Source organism: Megachile rotundata, chromosome 2 (genome assembly GCF_050947335.1).
Source record: "Megachile rotundata isolate GNS110a chromosome 2, iyMegRotu1, whole genome shotgun sequence".
NCBI lineage: Eukaryota > Metazoa > Arthropoda > Insecta > Hymenoptera > Megachilidae > Megachile > Megachile rotundata.
Window position 1 is genome coordinate 23,567,541 of NC_134984.1, and position 22,614 is coordinate 23,590,154.

Genomic DNA, 22,614 nt, shown 5'->3' on the forward strand with positions numbered 1-22,614 from the left:
ATATCATCGACTTATTTATTTTCCATAATAAAATCTGAGTAGCACATATGTTTATAAGAAACACGACTATTTTGAAGTTCAACTTGAATGGCGCTTTGGAAAATATACTCTCCGATATCGTTACAAAGCATTTATTGAAGTTCTACTTGGCCATCGTGTTTTGATCCCCTAATTAAGTCAATTTATTCGCGGAAAAGATCTCGTAAAATTTTTTCAACGCAACATTTATTTGCTCTATTGATTATCGATATTTACCTCGTACTTTGATTTTCGTCTGTTACGTTTCCTATTTTCTTCGTTATACGATGCATTTACAGAATCGACGAACACTGTGCTGCTTCTTTCGTTAGAATTTATATCGCTCATTTTGCCAGTGCTATTATGTGAATTTTTTAAACACCGATAGTATATAATCTAGGTGTTTAATAAAAATTTAACTCGATTAAAAAAGGGAATTTAAATATCATAAACGTGTCTGATATTGAATGACATTAAAATATGTTGTGTTTATATTTTAAACTTTATCATTTACCGACACAATAGCAATTATCCAAACAGCCGAATAAAGTGGTAATATCATCTTTGTACTTGTCAAGAAAAATTCAAAAGTAACATTGGTAGGTTATACATATAATTTTGATATTTTATAAACAAAAATGTGTGAGACCATTTGTTTTAAAAACTATTAATCAAATAGATAACTTCATGTTTTCTAATTATAATAAAAACTTCAACTTTCTATACAATACGTCATATGTACACGAATTAATGTATAAACTCTTTGTAAAACAATACATACATCACGTATTATCTTCTTTTTCTTCTTCTTCTTCTACCACCATTTGTCCTTCAATGTTTTCTTTAACATCATCTTCGGATACAAGTTTCTTGTAACCGTGTTTCTTGGAAAATACACCTAATGGTATCATTTTAAAAGTGGCTAAGGGTTTATCCAGCAATTTCTGTAACAGATAATATTTATTAGACTTTGTAAGTTGTAATTTCATATTGCATTTTAACAACCTAAATCAGTCTCTTACCAAAATCCGTGCTTGTTCAGGAGTTAACGTTTGTCCACTTTTGCATACTGTATACTCCTTAATTAATGTTACTATACCCTTTTGTAAAGCTGTAGGCATACCCAATTGTCTTAAATGAGGTTCTATGCTATGGGGGAAATCAGGCATAGGACCTTCGGGTAACGTTATAGTTTCTTGTACAACAAAACCTGATCTAGCATAATCAGCTTCTTCGTACTCTTCCATCCATTTCAATACCTAAAAAAGTATTGGACAGATTTAAGCGATGCATGTGCACATTTACAATAAATTAATAAAAATATAACATATATGTACCTCGTGTTTCTTTCGGTTGGTAAATAGTAAACCACATTGTCCTTTTAATGCCGCCGATAATTTATGTATACCTTCCGTAACTTCGTCTTTCGATGACTTACCCAAGGCTAACGCTATCACTTTGTTTTTACCAAAGAAAAATCGACTGTCTTTCCATTCCGCTCGTAAATCTTTAAGTTTGTTGTTTCGCATATTGTGAACGGATATAAGAAATATTCTGACATATTTTTCAACGCAATTTCTAACATCCTCTACAATTTGTTGTTTCAGGGCAAGCCCTTTCTTGCTCGTTTTAGTGAGAGATACTGTGAAATACAACAGATTTATGAGTTACACGACAACACGCGGAATTAAGTTAGGTTAGTTTTAAAGCTATATACTATGTATAAAAACAGTAAATAATAAAGTCATAGGTTAATATATAACTTTACTTTTTTTATCTCTTTTTGATTTTGGCATGTTATCAGAAAACTATGTTACAAATTCTAATAAAATATAAATTAACGATGTACGATATCACTCGGCTGAGCACGTGCTTCGATATTCGGATATACAAGTTATTTAACATGGGTTCTATTCAAAGAAAATGGCGCAAATTTACAAATGGCAAATACTCGTACTGTCGTTAACATTGTTAAACTTGAAATTATAATTTCGAATAAAAAGTTGCACCGAATTCGTTCAAAAATACAAATAAAAATTTCGATATACAGTGTAATTTTTGCAACTGCGAAAAAATTATTCGAATGCAACGATGTGTTACATAAATCCATAATTTGAACAATAACGTACAGGATTATATTTCAGTACGTTATTCGAAAATATAAATGTAAAAAGATTTTTAATGAAAATAGGACGTTTAATCACGAATAATTTGATCGACAAATTTGAAAAACGGCAGAAACGGAAAAGTAGTTTTCGAATACACGGAAAGCGTCAAGTGAACGCAGTTCAAGATGGCAACTTCCGTTCGTTTCGTCAGTGCACTCTGTGAGATCGTAGTGGACGGGAGCCGTTGAATACAGTAAAGCCTCGATTTTCTGGGCCGCTCACAACACTCCAAAGGTGAGTCTTTTCTCCTGCATGATCGTACACGGTTAAGAGAATCGAGCAGAGGTTGTAAACGCGATGTCTTTCAGTATATCAATTGTAAATGGTACGAGATGTATTCGATCACGAGTTGTGTGAACCCCGTAGCCATGCAGGCCGCCGATCATTTTTTTTAATTGCTCGAAATGACGCATAATCGATATTTTTCGTTGCGTATTCACGATTAGGTATCCGTCGATTTGCCTTTGTTGCGTGATTTATGCATTACAACGATCGTTAGTCAAACGAATCATGGCGTTGGCAAAGTTGGTTGGATCGCGGTGTGATACGAGACGATGCGAAGTTAGTCGATTACCGCTCATATCAGTGCGACGCACGCGACGCGCCAGCTCCGAGGAAACGAGCTAATCGCCGCCATTTTATTTACATAGCCGGTGATGAAATTATCTTTCGTTCTCTAAAGATCTTTGAAACGATCGTTTTTCGCCGTTTTATTTCCGGTTAGTATTCAACGCGTTTCTAATCGTATTCACCGATTTCAATGATACCGTCGAATGACATAGTTAACCGTACGAATACTCGCTCGGTGTTTCGTTAAATAAATTTTTTCCAAGTATTTAATACCTAATATGATAGGAAGAAATCGAAGATATATCGCGTGGCAACCGTTGTTTATTCTCTTGCTCGCGATATTCTTTAAAATCGTATAGTGTATGCGATAAACTCGTGCTCGTAAAAGTGTAGGTTCGTACGAGATACATGCATGTGCTAGAGGGTATACGCCCTTTGACAAGCGAACCGATTATCGAGCTTTCGATATTGCATCGTCTTAACCGATAAACATCGAAACCCATAGACGCGACTGGTCGATGGGTATTCAGTTTTCGTTTCTACGCATTAAACGACGGTCTAGCTGTTTGTTCTTACGGTAGCATCTTGTTATTGAACGATGCGAAACACGAATCGTAATTATTCTTTTTTCTTTGAACATCGATAAGTAGGAAGATCGGTTCATCTTTTCTTGTTAGGTTTACGTTGACGAGCATTTGGTAAATTTGAATATCCAAGGGTTAATACCATTCGTAGGAAGTCGACGGTTCTAAAGCGCGTCGATGACCACGCAACAACGCGGATGTCCCGTTGAGCGTAATTTTTTCCCATTCAAAGAGTCTTCTTTTTGAGTCATATCGTTTATTCGATCAGTTACTACTACTTGCAGTAGGTTCGATAAGTTGACACGCCTCGTTTACGGAACATTATAAATACGTGAACGAATCATTGGAAGCCGTGGAACTCGTGCTCGTTTACGGTGTTTCGTGTCCTTATCACGCACGATTGTTCACCGTGTAATCGCGTTCGATCAAAAACGAGAATAAAGTTAATCGGCAATTTTAGCGGAAGGTAGGCGTTCGTTGGTAGTGGGGGACCGTGAACTCTCTTTCTCGCTCTCTTCCCCTACTCTTTCTCGGTCATCGAACAACTTCAACCGGGGAGACCTACTCTTTTCGCCAAGGCCGACGATAGCCCTCCTCTGTCTTTCCGTTGTTTGCCGGCTCACTCGGTCGGTTGGTTGGTCGGTCGATTCGCGTCTCGTCTCATCGTGTCACGTCGATGACGTGTTCCTCGAACGACTTTTCGCTCGTGCGTATTTGCGTAACGAACGAAGCTTCTTCGTCGTAAAGGCCGCGCATTCTTTTTTTTTTTTTTTTTTTATGACTGTTCTTGCGATCCTGGTAAACGTATCGCGTAATGCGCATCGAGTACGTCGATTCATCGGCCGCACTTTCGGATCTTATATTCTCACAATTTTTCAACGGCGAAATATATGGCTTATTTGGAACATCGCGCGTACGAGAAAACAGTCGACAACCTTGAGCAGAATTATTCGCAAACCTTATCGAATTTAATCTTTCTCCGTACTTCGCGTCAAGGCTGACTCAAAAGTTTCGGTAGTTTCGAAAGCTTTCGAAACGAGAATCGAAAGTTTACGAGCATCAAAGTTTAAACGAAATTTATATCGGGTTCATTTTCTGTACGAGCTTTTACACGGTAATTTTCCCCGCCTGTTCCCGATAGTCGCGTTGGTTCGTCGAAAGTTCATTACACTCGGGTTTTTCGTTCAGTTTCAGTAAATTTTATTTGAATTCGTTCGAAACACAAGCTTTTCCGACGTATCGCGAAACGTTTGTCGGTAAACGTGGAAACCCGTATGACGTAACTCTATCGATTCGCGTAAGTCTTCCTCTCTCTTCTACCTTTTCTTTACCTTTTCCCTTCTTATTCTTCTGCGATTTCTGCGCGGTTCTTGATCGAGTGACCAAGGATCATTTTTCCGTTCCATTCTTTGTTGATTTTTTCGAGATCTTTAGATATTTGCCCTTTAAAGTTTGCGGTCTACTTGTAGGAGTGTTCTGAAAATCGCTTTTCACGAAACGACGACGACACATTATTCGGATTTCGTCTATTGAAAATTCTCGCAAAAAGTCGAACATTTCGATATTTGGACGGTAAGGTGCGAACAATAGTAAAAGTTGGTTCGTAACCGATATCGTTGAAATTCTTTACACACGAACAAATCGATGGGGTATTTATGAAAGATTAGAGCTTGTCTTCGGAAATTTATCGGAATTGGAACGGGTAGCGCTTGTGAGGCAGGAGGTAATCGCGCGAGCAAGCAGGGGGCGATACCAGGATTTACGTAAGAACGGGTAACACCAAGGAAACGATCTCGATGTGCGCTAACAGAGGTTGCATAATCTTACCAACGACAGTTTCCTAAGTTAATCTTTTTCTCTTTTTTTTTTTAACTACGATATCAACGATTAGCATCGCGACCTTTCTCGCGTCGATTTGAAAGAAAAACACGATGAATATTTAAACAACGATAAGCTTAATTAGATCTGAACAGGTCAGACCGAAAATCAATTCAACAAAGACGAATTAACTTGAATTATCTTAACGATATTATCGATATATCGTTAAGTATGAACGTAACTTATCGAAAGACGGCGTTTCTTCGAGAATAAAAATGCTCGTGACTGTTGCAAAGAGTGTACCGAGGATTTCTCAACGCTTCGAAGAAACGTTAATCGTTAATATTAATGCACGCGTTTAATGATGTCACAGAATCGATTGATATCACGGCATTGACACAGGGTCGGGAGAGGGGTGACCGGTTAGAATGGAACGCTCATGGAACGAGCGTGTCGAGTAGATTGGACGTTAAACGCTCGGTAGGCGATGAATCAGCGAGCATCGAAGAAATTTGTTTCGTGGAAACCGAAAGGAGAGAAGTTGTTCGGACTAGCGGAATACGAGCGCATTAAGCTCGACACAAAAACCTAACAACGGTTACAATATGTTTGCGTGTTCTCTCGCTCAATGCTTTATATCGCGAATCGAGAACGACCACATTCGATACCGAACGAGATAATTTCGTGCAAAAATGCCCCGAATCGCGCGGCGGTTACTCACGGATACATTTTTCCGGAATTAGTAGAAGCGACGAATCGCGTACGTAGCGCACGTACCGTTTAATTTTATTTTCGATATCTAAAATATTTCACAGCAAATTCGACTTGTTTGTACCGTTTCTTGTCTCTATCGATTTCGATTGGCCGTTAAATTCGCGTCGCTCTGGCCGACGGAAATGTTACGTAATCGTGTACTACGAGAAACGCGTTTCCGCATTGAAAAAGTTGACCGAATTCGATAGAGTCGTTCGCCACGACGGAGTGTACGGTTCTTCAACCTTTTACCCCTATTCTTTTCCTCTTGTTTTTCGACCCAGAAACCTGTTCCTGTTTGCGTTAAACTCGAACGTCGCGTCGCGTCGCGTTGAAGATGCATGGAACGATTCCGCTTACGTTATCGAGTCGTTGGCAATTTCGATTCGTCGCGCCGTCTTCGCTTACGTCCTCTAACCGATTCCGATTTTTCTTCTCGTATATCGTACATACGCGTCGAAGAAAATTACTCGTGCCCGCGGTATATCCGCGGTGGCAGAATGAACGCGATACAGTCGTCGAGAGTAGAGAGCAGCGGTACGTAACGCGGTGTTCTAGTTGTTTCTGTAGTACAAATACGAGCGGTAAAATATGCGTTTTATCTAGAGGTTCGTGTACTCGAGACTTAGCAGTAACGCCTTTTAACAGGAATTCAGTCTGAAACTGTAGACGAACTACAGACCTGGATCCTTTTACGGTTTTCGTTTCTGTTACAATTAGATTTTTGTGCAGGTAACGGTTATCGTAAAGGTTAGCGATGAAACGAAGGAAAGAGCAGTAGTTCGTGTATCGCGTGGGTGCGCGTATTTGGTCGGTCCGCGTGCGAACGTACGCGTCGAAGTAGCGAGCTTGACATCAGTCGCTATTCCAAGACGGCTGACGCACAAACTCGCGAGTTCATTGTGTATAGAAGCGGGGTACGCGTTAGATTCTCGTGCGAACGAGCGTACTCCCGTAACGTAAATATACCTCTCTCCTGTACGATTTTTGTCGGCTAATCCTCTGTGCGACTCGTCGCCGAAAGGAAAGACACAACGCGCTCCTTTCGTTTTTCCTTTTTTGGATCGAGAAATAGAGACGCGCGCGCCATTCCTCGACCCAAAAAAGTTTAGTCGAGGGATCGCTAAAAATAACCTCGCGTTTCACCGCGAACCCTTTCTTTCTACGCGTTACGCCACACGCTCTCTTCTTCGGGCCTCCTTTCTTGTTTCTCGTTTCTCGTCGAACGACATTTTCCACGATGTATCGTCGTCGACGCGTGGCGACGCGTCTCGTCGGTAAAGGATCGATCCGCGACTCGATAAGAATCGTGCGGCGAGGAATCGTCGAGAAGAGCGTGGGGCGTAGCGAGGGGAACGACACCGGATCGTCACGGCCAACATTTTTCCCCACCGCTGTGTCTGTCGGTGAATCCGAGCTGGCGTAGGATTTCGTCGTAGGTGAATGAAGACGTTGAGAGCAGCGTAACGGTAGAAGCGTGTATTAGAAGACGAGTGAATGGCAGCGGCAAAGGCGCGTGCACTTGCCGCATCGATTGCGCAAGCTAATTTGCGACGGACCGCTGGCATCTTCTCGCTGGACTACGAATTTTCCTCTTTCGCGTTTCTTTTACGAGTCAACGCGCCTCTGCACCGTTTACGATAGCACGGAAAAAAGCCGTTTAATTACTTCCCCTGAAACCCGTGAAACGAGCGACGACGCGTTCTATGCTTCAAGTTCCTCGCGAGCCAAAGAGATGAAACTGAGCGGGCGTCAGAAATCATTATTTCCAAAATTTCTTTTCTTTTTACTTCGGTAGAAAGCGGAGTTAATCGTTTGGAAGCTGCAGGTACAAAAGGAAAAGCTTTTTTTTTAACGAAACTTTTTTATTCGTATAGTTTTATCGAATATTATCGTGGTGCCAACAACAACTTTCGCGTAAACAATTATGTTGCATCTCCGATATTTAAAGAAGCAACGAACCAGTCTCGTGACTCGCGATTCGCGACTATCCTATACATGGATGACGAGGATAATTTCGAAATTTGTTTCCGTCGGTTCTCTAAAGTTAGTTGTTAGCTACAAACGGTAGCTACTGCCAAATACTCGTGGTGTACAGTTAAACCACGGGAGGAAGAAGGAATTTTTCTTTTCGTTTCGCGAAAAGAAATAACGAACGTTCGTGGGTCGAATTTATTCGCGTAAGTGGGCTTTTTTGGTCGACGCGACTCGAGAAGAGAGAGCCTCGTCGAGGACAAGGGCCACGAGAGAAAGGGAACAGCAACACGCCCACGCGATATCTCTAAACTGCCACCTGTGGATCGCGTCAGCACGCTTTGTCGTAAACGCTTCCGCTTCGTATTTCGTGAATATTCCCCGATCCTCTATGACGCATCGTCGCCGCTGACTCTTTTCCACGTGTCTCCTATTTTTGATGGCCGTTGCTCGTTCGATCGATTCTGTTTCGCGATTCATCGAGGTCTCCGTGACCAGTAGACTCGTCGTTTCGATCTCGTCAACCTTGAGAGTAAAAATGGCGCGCATTCGCCATCGAAAATCAATAGCGAAATACGGCGAAAAGTCCGTCGACCAGGCAACGGTTCGAAGCGGTGCGCTGCTCGATGGAAAAGCGAATTCTCCACGGATTACGAACTGGCCCACGAACGCAAGGTCAGTGTCGTAACAGTTACGCTTCCTCGGCTTTCGATAGTCTCTCGTTTATTTCTTTTTTCATTCGGTGCATTCTCGCGTAGGTATCTCGACGATCCAGCAACCGTCCGTTCTCGAAACGACGCATTCGAGCGCGAGTTCGGTTTCGCGAAACAAGGGACTCGTTCATGGTTCACCGACGATCGAACGACTCTTTTTTCCCCCGATTGAAAAGTCGCTCGCTTTTTCATCGAATATTCCTCTGTCTATCGATATCTTGCCGAAACTCGTTTATTCGTTTGTTGTTTTCTCCGTGAAATAGGTCAAACCGACCGCTGGCAAACTTTTCACGCGCGTTCCACTTAAAGTTTGCTTTTCGATAACGTTTCACGATTATTCTCGTTTCGCTCGCCGATACCGAGATCGATATTATTTTTCGAAGCACGCGTTAACTTTATCGAACACGTACGCTCGCATCTGTATCGAGTTTATCGGCAAGTTTTCTTCGCGTTACGGTCATCGAGGTTTTTCGATCGCGAACGAAAGATATTCGAGAATCGTCGATCGATCGGTATTCGGCATTTACGCGTAAACGTTACGTATTCGCGGACAGGACTTTCCGACGGAGCTAATAATCGATAACCTGTTTGCGAGACGAAATCGAAAATAAAGGCTGTCACGCACGAACCGCGAGCTAATATTGATCTACGCGTTACTAACCTAGCGTACGTGCTCGTTTCCGAGCGGAGCGTTAAAGGCGTTCGCGCAACGAACGTCACTCGCCTCGAAAATTACCTCCCTTTGAACGCATCGTGTCCATGTCCACCTCTATATTCACCTCTATGTATAATACGTGCACGCTCGCAGGGAAAACTGGAACGTCAACGATCCTCGACGAAACGCGCCGCGTTACCGTTCTTCGTTCGCGCCCAATCGTTTATGACGAACGTCGATTCGGTATTTTCGCGTTTATTATCTGTTTTGCTCCATTGTCTTCGATCTAGCTACCTTGCTCGTTTCCTTTCGCGGATAACTTATTCCCGAGGTAAAACGTCAAAGCAGATAACGTATTGCCAGCACGGAAATTGGTTCGTAAAACCAACTTTATCGATTTCCATTACGCGACGCGTCCTATACCCTCCTCTACCTTTGCGAACAGCATTCGAACCGACAGACGGCCGATTTCTCTCGCGAAGATGCGCCTTTCCTCCTCGATTCGTCTTCGGATTTTTCTCTCGATAAATTACATATTTTCCAACTACGAGAATCGACGCGTTCGCCAACTTCTTTGTTTTCGTCTAGCTGTTACCGAGAAGACTCTCAACACTTTCGGTCGAAAGTACTTTTCGACGTTATTGAAACTAGATCTCTAGATCGGCTCCTCGCGTTCCTACTTACGCGACTATGGATTTCGACGAATTTTCACCAAAGTTTTCGCTAAACTCTCGCGTAATTCCTTTTCAAGCAGAGCTGGTAACGTGTCTGTTGGGAAATTACAGTCGAGATCACGCGATGCGGTTAGAAAACCTATAATTCTATTTGAAAAGTTATCTTGTTACTTGTTCAAATTTCATGATCGTCACGATAAAGTCGAATGTAAAGTTATAAATACGATTTCCATTGTGTAGGCTCACGCAGAAACTATCGAACCAACATTCTTTTGACGAATCGATTCAGACCCTGTAAACAATAATTTATTTTTGTCGAGCACTTTTCAAAAATTGCTTCGACCGATAATTCTTATTTGTTCAATTTTAATAGAGCGGCGCGCGACCAAAAGTCTGGAACATTTTTTATTTTATATTAATTAATTACGAGATTGCGATTCGAACGGAGTCGAATTATGTATGTACCGGTATGCTGTTATGCGATTTGTAAAATACATGTAATTCAAAAAATGTATATAAAATGTGCCGTATCGCTAATATTCAAGATGATACTTGGTTATCGGACTCGCGGATCGAGGAATAAAAAGAAAGTAGGGAATTTCGAGAAATTTGAAGAAAAACGTCGACGACCTTTCGACTCGGTTCTGGCTGTCGAATAAAAAGGGAGCAATTATTCGAAGGATGGAATATTTCGAGAAAATTGCTGCGGAAAGAAAGAGAGAGAAAGATAGGAGACAACGAGACGAGACGAGACGCGACGCGACGCGACGGGACGCGACGCGAGTAGCGGAAAATGGTAGCCAAGTAAGAAGGGCGGGTCGGCTGCAGGGGTTGCGCGCGCCTCCGCGGATCAATATTTCATTTCAGCTTCACCAGCCAGTCCCTATTTCTGCGCTTGTCTTCTCGATTCATCCATTGTATCTCACATAATTACTTCTTTCTCTACCTACGTATGTATCCGTTTCTTTTTTTCTTTCTTCGTCGCGTTATCGTACTTCGCTTTGATATTCCGCGATCTTCCGCGATCTCCCCTGTTAACTTATTTAACATGGGCGTGCAATGACTGCGACAAAAATGCATCTGTATCTTGTTACCAGGTTGCACTTGCTTTATTGTCATATTCTTTCTTAATCATTTTTCACGCATGTTTTCGGACGATGGTTATCGGCAAATTATGGACTTATCGTTTTCTCCTTAGATATCAATTATTTCAAATATTCGTACGATGTTATCAATGCTCACATGTTACGTTCGCAAAGATTACTTAATTAAATATGCATGATCGATGCATAGTTTTAGATTGTATCGGTCGACGATACATCGTGTATGTATCTCCAAAAAATTTGCTGCCTCGAGACGGATATCACGTGTCGATGCACGTGTTCACGCGTCACGTTCAGGTGTTGATTTTGCGCGTTCGATCACCGTTCTGCGCTTTTTTGTCGACGCTCAAGACAACTTCGAGAACTTATCGTTACACTTAATATTTTTTATAATCTGCTCTAATTTATTTTCGATACATTACCCACGAGACTACGACAGAATATCGAAGAGGCGCATGCACGCGAACATATATTAGTATTTTATCGATTGGTTTGTAAGCTTTATACAAAAGGCTATGTTAATTACCGAAAGAAGATCATCGACCGCAGTAACGTCGCTGCAAAAAATTTGTCGAGGTAAGAACAAGGACAAGAAAACGGATATTTATTAGAGAGGGATAATTTTTGGACCATTCAATCACTGGTGAAACGGATGAGACCGACCCGACAGAAATTGAAAAAAGAAATATAAAAAAGAGACGCGACGAGCAGAGGAGAGAAGAGGAGAGAAGAGAAGAGAAAAGGCGTAGTACTCGTAGCGGTGGTTAGCGCAGGAATTAGCCGCATGGAATAAGACGAATGGCGGGTAAGCGCGCATAAGTGCGCAGCGCTATTTAACCCAGCGTATTGGAACACGTCGTGTCGGTGGCTGGCGTCCCGGGACAGGATGGCCGTGCGCCACTGCCCCACCCAGCCTCGGCAAACCGGCCATGCTGGGCGAGCCGATCAATACTTCGGTTCGGATACGAGATAGACCGAGGGAAATCGAGGAAAACCGAAAATACCCGAACAAAGCCGAGTCCCGGCACGAAGCACGCCGAGTCCCCACCACGAACAGCGTTGCCGGCTCAGTCGCTGTGCGGGAGTGGTCACTGAGGGATGTGTGGTATCGTAACTGAGTGTGACTGAGGAAAAAGACCCGGCGTAGTTTCTCCGCGTAATACGCTCTCGCTCTTTACCCCCTGGATAAAAAGAAACCAGCAATACCGAGAGTCTAGTCACAGTTTTCGGCCCCCCTCCCAATTTCGCGCGAAACTACGAAATACGCCTATCGTGTATTTATTTAAGTATTTATTGTACAAAAGACTTTAACTATAGGTAAGATCGCCAGGATTCGCTCTATCGCTTTTCTTTTCTGTCTTTCCTTTCTGCCTGCCTGTTGTCTCGTATCTCTGTCGCTATTCTATTCGTTTCCCACTGTCTTTTCTTTTGCTCTGTTCTACGTTCAGTTGCGCTTTTCATGCATGCCTATACGCGGCGATCGTTTTCGGTCGATCGTTTCTCGTAGCTTTGTTCGATTTTCGAATACGGAGACATTTTGAGAATATGCTAGAAACTCGTGCGTTCCATCGTATTTCGTGCGACTAGTTAAAATCGAAGAGAACCAACCGGCTACTATCGATCTCTGCGGTACGATACTGCGACGCAGAACCGAATTGGTACAGTGACTGCAACGACGCCGATTCGCGTTTCGCCGGAAGCAACGGAGGTAATCCGTCGTCGATTTCTTTGTCCTCGGTTCGTTCTTGTTCGTATCGCGACACGAAACGAAACGGAACGGTCGAAAACTCCTCGACGACGGGGCGTGTTGGTTAAAGAGAGAATGAGAAGAGAAGAAAAAGGAAGGGATAGGAGAGAGAAAGAGCGCGTGTACGTGTACATGTACGTGTGGATAAGGAATTTCGCTCTCGCTTCGTGAAAGTAGCGCCGTGGCGCTTCGTTTGGCCCCCTCTTCGATGCGACTGCGACTATGCGTCGACCATAACCTCAAATCGTTACCGTAAACGCACGTAATTTTTTTTCTTTTCAATCGTTCGGCTAGCACGATCTTTAATCCGGCAATCTAGAGTTCTGTACTTCACTTTCCACGAATGTCTCTGCTTTGCTCCTCTAAATTACGTATTTCGCCGTACTCGTAAAATAGGAAGATCACGCGCGTATGCGGCTCCGATAATAATGTTTCTGCATTTTTTCGTATCGTTCGCTTCTAGGTGGGTATTTGTGAAAATTTTGTTCGCGTTAGATATCGAGTGTCGATGTAGTACGATGGGGCACGAAATAGTATTTCAGAAAATAGTATACGGTATACGCAACCGTCGAAGGAACGTTGTTTTATCTGGAACTCGATGTAACGCGATACAGGCGGAGATAAATGGAAGTCTTCGATAAAATACGTATTTTCGTCGTATAGAGATGACACGTTTCTTGAAACATACCCGATTTCGAGTGGTTTTCGTTTAAACAAATGTTGATATTCTTGTAAGGGAGCATTACGTTAACGATACTTAACGATCGATGAAAATTACGTATTCAAAGTCGAAGGAAAAGTCGAATCGTGAACGTGTTCGAACGACGATGATGCATTCCGGAAATGGAGTACGTGGTGAAAATGCGGATATATCTCGTTCAGAATTTGTAGGTATTTTTGTTAGGCGTACGCGAGGGACGATTCGAAAGAGCCTACGCGGAAAGCAAATTGGTTGGCTTGGGGAGTTCTTTCGTCACGTTCCATTCGCGATCCGCTCGGAAAGTCTGCGCCGGAAATATTTCTACTGGCAACGCGGTGTTTCTCGTTGGTTCTCGCGTAGATCCGGCAACAGTGTCGCCAAGCCTCGGTTAACCTAAAGCCAGGTGATCGCGCGCGATTAAATATAGGACGCCGAATACATGTACCGGTTTAATATTTCTGTCCGGGTTTCTTTGAGTAGGAATTTAGCTGCTTGACCTTCCGTTTCTTGTATCGTCACGTGCATTCGTGCGTCTCGACGAACTACGAATCGTCGCGTAACAGAAAAGCTACGTTAAATAACGGAATTACGTGCGAATCGAGAGTAAGGTTTGGGTCGCCGTCACGATTTCAGCGCGATGGCGCGACGACGCCTATGCCACCTACCTTGATGATAGTTTCGATCGAGAGCCTCTCTTCGATAAATCTAGGCCATGATCACACGGAATTTTATCGAACGCGATCGTGTTAAAAGCGAACGATCGTGGATTAGTTATATCGCGTTCGTACTTTACGATTAACGTGCATTTTAAAGAACGCGTTAACTTTTGAAATGTTCCTCGCGAAAATAACGGTAAGAAAGAACGAATTACAGAAAAAAAGTGACTGTTCGAAACGACAAGCATTTTGGAAACGATTTTAAAGCTGTGCAAAACAGCTCGCGGAAGTTTGCAGGTACGCGTGTAAAATACCGTTGAGCGTTACCCATTTAAACACCACTGTACACAATTCGTTGGAAGAATTAATAACGAGCACGCGTACTGCACACGATATCGATCGTGTTCCACCTTCCGTAGCTATACGCGCTTCAAAACTGCCGATCGACATCGAGGTAGTTGGCGATTAAACGTTCCACCTGAAAATTATCGTTTCGTGCTAGTCCATCTGTTCTCGCGTTATTTATTCGTATCGACTATCGAATGTACCGACGCGGAACGATCGTCAAATTTTGCATCGTCTTGTCTTCATTATTTCGTGATATATATGACGCGTTGTAACGACACGATTTCCTATGTATGCAAACCGAAATAAGTCGAGGAACGCTATCGTGACCAAACTTGGTTCGACGATCCTGATAACGTAAAAAACGGTCTTACAGTATAGATACAGTAAGATACGGGTACGAATCTCGATTACTTCGTCGAATCGTGTTCGTAATAACATTTCATAGAATGTCGTAACTGTTTTCCGCTCTCTGGCGTATAATGCGATTTTCGCTTATAATCGTTACGATCGATGGTCTTTCTTAGTTAAGATTACGTGGAAAAATGTCGACGAAAAGCCGAAAATTTGAAGATGGATACACGCGTTGGAACTGTACGAGTAAAATAGCAAGCACGCTTTTCCTGATACAGAGGTGTCTCGACGCTCTTCACGAGCTTGTCCGAGACATCATCGAACCGAGCTTGCGCGTTATTTATGCGTACGTCTTTGCATCGAGAAAGAAGTTGAATCGATACGAGAAAAACGGCCGTGTTCAAAAGTAGAATAAATATAATTTGTAGAAATGTAACGTCGTTTCAAGTATATTTCGCGTTTCATCCTCGAGTACCATCGATTTAGGGTAAAATTTGCGCGTGGATTAGTAAAGGAACATTGAACTTGAAAATGTTGCACGGAGTAGTAAGTATATTCGATGTGCCGCGAAAGAACAAGGAGCATTAAAAGCAGGCGAGATGTTTAGATACGCGCCTACATTTTGACGTGGTAACGCGCAGTCCGATGCAATGACTCATCGGTTGCCGTACGATTGCAGAAGTACATTAAAGATGGTTGTCTTCGTAGTAATCGCGTTAAACTTTAGGCGAAAGACCATCGTTATTATCGGTAGATTCCTCTGTTATCGTTCACCGAAGGCGATCAAAATGAAAATAGGCAGGGACAGGTTCGTCATTGATCCGGAGCGATGACTCTATAATGTCGTAAACCGTAGATGATGCGTCTATTCGTGTCATTCGGTTCTAAACGCGTCGTCGATGATAGACGATAAAAGAAACTTGACGACGCGCCTCCTCAAATATTGTACGTATTCATCCGCTTAGCGTCGCATCGTGCCGCGCTTCGCGTGTTTCTTCCCTTTTTCACGGTTCTTCTCGTTTTTAACGATCGACGACCAATGGGTAAATCGGTAATTCGAGATACTTACATCTTACGTAATTACAATCTGACATTGATAGAGATCTGATCAAAACTAAAAATCGTAATTATTTCGTAAGTGGATCACAATTTATACGCAACGAAGCTTAGCGACTGTAGAAAATATTGGGCGAGAGAAGCGAAAGACAACAGTTCGCTCTCCGATTAATCTTAGAATTCGAGTAGAAAATGTATAGCGTTACTTTTCTTTTTCAGCCGACACAATGTCCGTGGATAAGGAGGAATTGGTACAGCGCGCGAAGCTCGCCGAACAGGCAGAAAGGTACGACGACATGGCAGCCTCGATGAAGGCAGTTACCGAGACGGGAGTCGAATTGTCGAACGAGGAAAGGAACCTGCTGTCGGTAGCCTATAAGAATGTTGTTGGCGCGAGACGTAGCTCGTGGCGAGTAATTTCCTCTATCGAGCAAAAGACCGAGGGCTCCGAGCGTAAACAGCAGATGGCCAAGGAGTACCGAGAAAAGGTCGAGAAAGAGTTGCGCGAAATCTGTTACGATGTGTTGGTAAGATATATTTTCTTTATTTTACCTTTCGGTTACTTCTTATCGTCAATTTTCTTTTCTAGTTTCGTATTAACTCGAAGCATTGGCTGCCACGACAATCGATAATCGACGCTACGAATTTAATTCGATTAAATAATGAAAAAGTAAAGTTATATTTTTCGAGGCAAACGTAAGCAGGGGTAATTCGACTGGCTCAGTATTTTTCTCCGCGATTGCCTACCACAGTTGCAATACAGTCACGTGTTCTTCCTCTCTTTCGCTCGATCGTTCGAATCGAGCGAAACACCTGTTCGTGTTTGCTCAATTGTTTTTTCATAGAAAAAAATGTTCATCCGATGCGATTATACCTATGCAATGTACCACGCGATTATAACCCTTATCGATAACTACTCGATGTAGAACGCTACGTATCGCATTTGCATACGTGACGCAGTTCGACAAAGCGGTAATGGCTCTAGAAATGTCTGATTAGTCGAGAAAATGCGTCTTACTTCGAGGTATTTTACGCGTTAGTAACCATTTGGATCCTCTCCAAAGTAACTAACGAGAGAGTAACAATTGTTGACAATGTATCTAAATTGCTCTATTAAACATGATGTTATATAGGTGATATTTAGAAATATTTGCTTTTCGGTTTTGTTCGGATTATCTTACAGTGCTTCGAACGATCCTTCGTCGCTTCTTCGTGTCTCGAAAGCTGGAGGATCGCTTGCAGGTTTGAATTTCATGCGGCTCTATTACGGCTCGTCTAAGTAGCTCGTCTTACGATTTCTTCTCGTCATCCAGCTAGCGTGACAAAGTGTTTCAGCAAGCGGATGTCTTTTCTTTCGGTACAGGCATTATTCGCGTTTTCGTCTCGATCAACTTGATCTTGGTTCCTATTATTGCACCTCGAGAACGAGAACTATACGTCGATTGTTCCGTCATATCGCGTTATACATTGTAAACGACGTTACGCGTATCCAGCAATACAAGTAATTTTTGTATATCACGATGGTCGGATAGTCGAGATACGAAAAGGAAAAGAATTTCCTATGGTTCATTGTCCCTATTTTGTAAAGATTCCTAGGTAACTTGGATTACTTTTATACGAAAAAAGGAGCAGGAAGTATAACGCACCTGCTTAGCCTATTACTTGTGTTAACGCACATTGAAACACCCTCGTTGGAACATATTTTCCGAACAAAGGGTCGCAAGCATTAATTTTTAAGAATTTTAATGGTTAGATTAAACGAGAACATTTAAAAGGCAAATTGATGACACGAGAATTAATTCTGGAATTGACGTTTGCAGGGACTCCTTGATAAGTACCTGATCCCCAAGGCTAGCAATGCCGAGAGTAAAGTATTCTACCTCAAGATGAAGGGCGACTACTATAGGTATCTCGCAGAAGTCGCCACCGGAGAAACCAGGAACGGTATGTTACCTCTGAATTTTCTTCATTACTAACAATTGCGTTCTTGCGACGATCTCATGTTTTAGTCTTAATCGCGTTTTTTTTTTCCTACTGGATCGTCTATCGACGTTCTTACAGTGTATACGTTAAACGTGCATCTTCTCAGCACGAGGTATACGGTATTATTTTGAAGGCAACACCGTTGACAACGAAAATTTTACCTGCGCACGTCTATGAATTGTACGAGGTCGATACGCGGCGATTCTTTTCATTGGATAGGAAGGTACACGTTACTCTTGGTTTTCTTATACCTGCACCCTGAGTTGTTACTCTCTCTCTCTATACCTTATTAAAGAAGGAAGCACAGCTGCAGAGGCAGATGTTTCGGCAAATGCATCAACGCGTTCTAAGGTTTTAAAATGTATTTCACCGATTCTTAGAATAGAAACGTTTCCAACTTACCTGAAGCTTGACTAATACGTTCTGTGCAAGTTTCGCCGTATATCGTTCCTCGTACATTTTAACAGTATTCTGGAATCGTGCTGCGTTGCTCAAAGTGAAACACGTCGAAAGATAGGATCGTGATTTTGATCGAAATTTAAGAAAGAGGACAAATCATCGGTGTTCGTTGATCCTTTTACGTTTATTATCTACATGTCGCGTTGATTCCCTCGTTATTCGTACTTAGATCGTAGGAATCTGTCGAACATTTTACGAATCGAACAGAAAACATAACGTTCGTTAAAAATAGAATTAATGTTACGAATAATTTCCATGGAAGTCAAAGCGATATATAGGTTTCTATAGAATTGTGCGCCATGGATCAAGGATTCATATAATCGTACATAACGTCCTGTTAATAATAAAAAATGTTGAATATTTTTCTTGGTAACATATTGATAGATACTGCACGTATCGCGAGCGTGCAATCGCGTGGTCTCAAAGTATGCACTTGGTCCACGGCGTACGTATACTGGGAAAGACTCTTAGGGGTTGTTGAAACGGTTAAATATCTACGATCGAAGACGTGAATGAAACCAAGTCGATAACGTTCGCACGTGATACATGTATGTACGTATTCAGCCGTGGTAGACGACAGCCAGAAGGCATACCAGGATGCGTTCGAAATCAGCAAGTCAAAGATGCAGCCTACCCATCCGATCAGGCTAGGTCTCGCCCTCAACTTCTCTGTTTTCTATTACGAGATCCTCAACTCGCCAGACAAGGCCTGCCAGCTGGCCAAACAGGTATAATTTACAAAAACCACCACCAGACTTCTTTGGATCTATCCATAGTTCGCGTCAGTGACGAGAGAATGCGAAGGGATACACGGTGGTGATGCAGTGGAGGCAAATAAAAACTCGAATTTAGTAGCGTACATGGTACAAGAAAATTTTGACGAGCGTACTATATCGAAGCAAAAATGTCACGCAAGACGTGTTATTTTGTTCTTTTCTTCCTCCTTTCTTCCGTTCTTCCTTTTCCTTATTTCATTCTTCCGAAATTCCATACGTATCGCGACAAACGAAGGTCGCGTTGCTGGTTACACGCATAAATACCGTAGAAATTGTAATCTGGACTGTTCCCGGTTTTAAATTTACAGCGGTAGTCGAGGATTCGCAGAAAGCGTACCAAGAGGCGTTTGACATAGCAAAGTCAAAAATGCAACCTACGCATCCCATCAGGCTGGGTCTTGCTCTCAACTTCTCCGTTTTTTATTACGAGATTCTCAACTCACCAGACAAGGCCTGCCAGCTGGCCAAACAGGTATAATTTACAAAAGCAAGAGTTGCCCGTGTGCCGGACGTTTTCCGTGGTTAAGATCGCGAGAGGATACGAGAGAGGAACTCCTGGTGATGCAGTGGAGACATCGCAAGAACGATTATTCCTGCTTCGTCTTACAGCAGAGATTACAATTTCTCTCGAACGTCGAAACTTTTTTTCTCTCTCTTTTTTTTCCATTCTGTTCATCTCGTAACAAATTTGAAAAAATGCTCAATAATCGTGACAGAATGAATCGTCGTGTCCTTTCTTCTCCTAATCTGTCCCTACTATCCCTCTTTTTTATCTCGTCAAAGAAATAATTACTCGTTCTATATAAAAATTTATGAAAATTGTAATCTAGATTCGCCGGTTTGCGTTACAGCGGTAGTCGAGGATTCACAGAAGGCGTACCAAGAGGCGTTTGACATAGCAAAATCAAAAATGCAACCTACTCACCCGATCAGGCTCGGTCTTGCTCTCAACTTCTCCGTTTTTTATTACGAAATTATTAATTCTCCGGCTAGAGCCTGTCATCTTGCCAAACAGGTTAGGGAATTGATAACGGGTGGGGCGGGGGGATGATTGTTTGCTCTTGGGTTTGCAAAATTTTTCAAGAACAATAACCATATATCTCTTAACCGTTATGCGATATATTATTTTGCATCTTAATAATTGATACCGGTGTGGCGTGAACATGTCTTGATAGTAAATGCAATGTTTGAAGTGTGTATACTAACCCAGATACATAATTTAATAGGAATGTATCGTGTCTCCACTGTATCTATCGATAACCATTTCGCATCTCTCGTGTTTTCATTTTTAACGCTTTGATGGCTTTTGTCGCGTATTCCTAACATTTATTATGGAATTGTTTATAAGCTGAAAATCCTAATTGCGAATAACAAATAGGTACATAGGAATAAACACGTGGCCGTCAAAACGTTAATATTAACGTTTTTATTTTTCTAATTGCAAAATTGCGTTAATTCTTTGCACGAACGAATTCGAGTTAGCAAAACGATATAAACTTCCGAAGAAAAGAATTTCGTTTTGTAACTAAATCGAGTTGTCTTTGTTATTTGCTCGTGCGTGTGCATTGTTGCACAGTGTGTTTGTAGCGAACGCGTATCATGAAATTTTCTGTAAACGTTTCAGGCGTTCGATGATGCGATCGCAGAATTGGACACACTTAACGAGGACAGCTACAAAGATTCCACGTTAATCATGCAGCTTTTGCGTGATAACCTCACGCTCTGGACCAGTGACACGCAGGGTGACGCGGACGAAGCACAGGAGGGCGGCGATAACTAACCTTCCTAAGCTTAAGTCCCTTTCTAACCTAATAAGAACATCCTATTCTCTATCGTCCCCCGGTCCCTTGAAGTGCTCACCCATTCATCCACCCGAGATCGATTTATCCATTCGCCTGTCCTTTCGTCCCTCGCGTACCTCGTTTCCTTCTTCCTTCCCCTCTCTTCTCTTACTCTACCTACTTAACCTTACCCTGTCCTATTTTACCTGTTCGCCTTTCTTCCTACCTTCCTTCTTACCTTCCTTCCACAATTGCAACATCTCTCCTCCTTCCCGAGTCCTTTTTTCCTTAATCTCTCCTCCTTGAAAACTGTGACGCCTTTTTGTTCAAATTGCGACCGCACATTGCTGCCGATGCCACCGCCACAGCTGTTATGCCCGGTTCAGGAACTCGATGCTCTCGCTCTCGACCGTATCCTTTCTCGGAGGGATCGATTCGCGAGTTTAAATAGAGTCATCGCCTGCCATAATATTGCCCCACGGCGTTGTAAATCTTATCGAGCGCAAAGATATTCGAATCTCGCGTTTATATCCGCAGGAGGGAAACGGAGAGAAACGAAACGTTGAGAGACAAACGAAAACGCATTTAGAGAATTTTTATCAGGCTATAGCACCATCTGTCGTGGAACGCGCGTTATCGCACCCCATCCCATCACGAGCCTCGGTAAAAGGAATCGGTCGAGTTGGCGAGAATCGCTCGCGTTCTGGCACGAAGTTTTCTCCGAGAAAAGCGTATCGACTCGTGACTGCGTGAAAACAAAAGTAAAGGAAAGAAAAAAGAACAGGAAGGAGTAGGGTAAATTGTGGATGAACAGAGGAAGGAACAGGAAGAGTGTAGTAGTCGTTTCACGAACCCCTTGTCTCGTCGTACAACGTTGTACGATGTTCATATAAAGAGAAGAAGCATATTAAAGAGAAAAAAGAAGTAGGGAGAACAAAAAAAGAAAGAGCGCGTGGCACACACGAAGAATTAGTATTCGGTAATGTAACATAATCTAAGGGATCGTCGTTGCGTATCATAGTTGGGGCGAGACACGGGGATGTGACGAACGCCACGATACACGCTGTTCGTTACTCCCAGATCTGCTCTCACTATTTACCATCTAAAAGTATCGCTAAATGAAACAGAGATTCGAGAAGAAACGAAGACAAAGGAAAAAAGCACGCATGAATCTAAACTACATTATATCCAGTTGTCATTAAATTAAATTTCACATTGTCTAGCAAGTACGATATTATTATACGAAGGGAAGAACGCAGGAGGAGAAAGGAGAGTAAAAAAAAAATACATTAAGTTATTAAGTTCCAAAACAACATCGGTGGTGACTTAATTTTACATTTGATATACTTGTTAGTAGATATTTCAAACGCTCCTGATGCACATGCGCGCGCATGTACACATTTTCTACATCCTTGGGTGCGTCATCCTTTTTTCTTTTCCTGTCTTTTTTTTTATATATATTAATTATATATATATTACATATATATAATTAATCTAACAAAAATTATCGTCCGTGTTTTATATTTCGCACTCTCGTTTAGAAAGCCGTAAATAATTCGTATCGTTATCGTTACAGTTACGGTTATCGTTATCGTTATGGTAATTTGCCATGTTATCGAGGTGAGTGAAGAAGTACACTGAAAGTTTTGAAATTATATTTAAGATTCATTGTATGCTGACCGTCCGTTACAAACGCGCGAATATTGAAAGAAAAAGAAAAAACAAAG

General features: G+C 42.2%; 2 protein-coding genes across 10 annotated transcripts; one reads left to right on the forward strand and one right to left on the reverse strand.

Moving 5' to 3' along the window:
- Positions 1-698: 698 nt before the first annotated feature.
- RpLP0-like (ribosomal protein LP0-like) lies at positions 699-1,962 on the reverse strand. The gene is made up of 4 exons (XM_003707032.3): positions 1,787-1,962; positions 1,356-1,660; positions 1,041-1,277; positions 699-962 (listed from the first exon to the last, which is right to left on the reverse strand). The coding sequence occupies exons 1-4, from the start codon at positions 1,812-1,814 to the stop codon at positions 801-803; spliced, it is 732 nt and encodes a 243-aa protein (XP_003707080.1). The 5' UTR covers positions 1,815-1,962; the 3' UTR covers positions 699-800.
- Positions 1,963-2,259: 297 nt separating this feature from the next.
- Positions 2,260-22,200, forward strand: 14-3-3zeta (tyrosine 3-monooxygenase/tryptophan 5-monooxygenase activation protein zeta). Of its 9 annotated transcripts, none has more exons than XM_012293964.2 (5): positions 2,260-2,420; positions 16,108-16,415; positions 17,709-17,832; positions 18,895-19,058; positions 20,731-22,200. In XM_012293964.2, exons 2-5 carry the CDS (start codon positions 16,116-16,118, stop codon positions 20,884-20,886), a joined length of 744 nt encoding a protein of 247 aa, XP_012149354.1. In that variant the 5' UTR covers positions 2,260-2,420; positions 16,108-16,115; the 3' UTR covers positions 20,887-22,200. The 9 variants fall into 9 exon arrangements, with proteins under 9 accessions (XP_012149354.1, XP_012149356.1, XP_076398453.1 ...); XM_012293966.2 differs by lacking the exon at positions 18,895-19,058 and adding an exon at positions 19,415-19,578; XM_076542338.1 differs by lacking the exon at positions 18,895-19,058 and adding an exon at positions 19,937-20,121.
- The last annotated feature ends 414 nt before the right edge of the window (positions 22,201-22,614 follow it).

Coding starts and splice junctions, on each gene's coding strand:
- 14-3-3zeta (XM_076542338.1), top strand. CDS start 16,116: ATGTCCGTGGATAAGGAGGAATTGGTACAGCGCGCGAAGCTCGCCGAA. Junction 17,833..19,936: donor CACCGGAGAAACCAGGAACG/GTATGTTACCTC, acceptor ATTGTAATCTAG/ATTCGCCGGTTTGCGTTACA. Junction 20,122..20,730: donor CCTGTCATCTTGCCAAACAG/GTTAGGGAATTG, acceptor TAAACGTTTCAG/GCGTTCGATGATGCGATCGC.
- RpLP0-like (XM_003707032.3), bottom strand. CDS start 1,814: ATGCCAAAATCAAAAAGAGATAAAAAAA. Junction 1,661..1,786: donor ATCAAAAAGAGATAAAAAAA/GTAAAGTTATAT, acceptor TGTATTTCACAG/TATCTCTCACTAAAACGAGC. Junction 1,278..1,355: donor CCAACCGAAAGAAACACGAG/GTACATATATGT, acceptor ATACTTTTTTAG/GTATTGAAATGGATGGAAGA.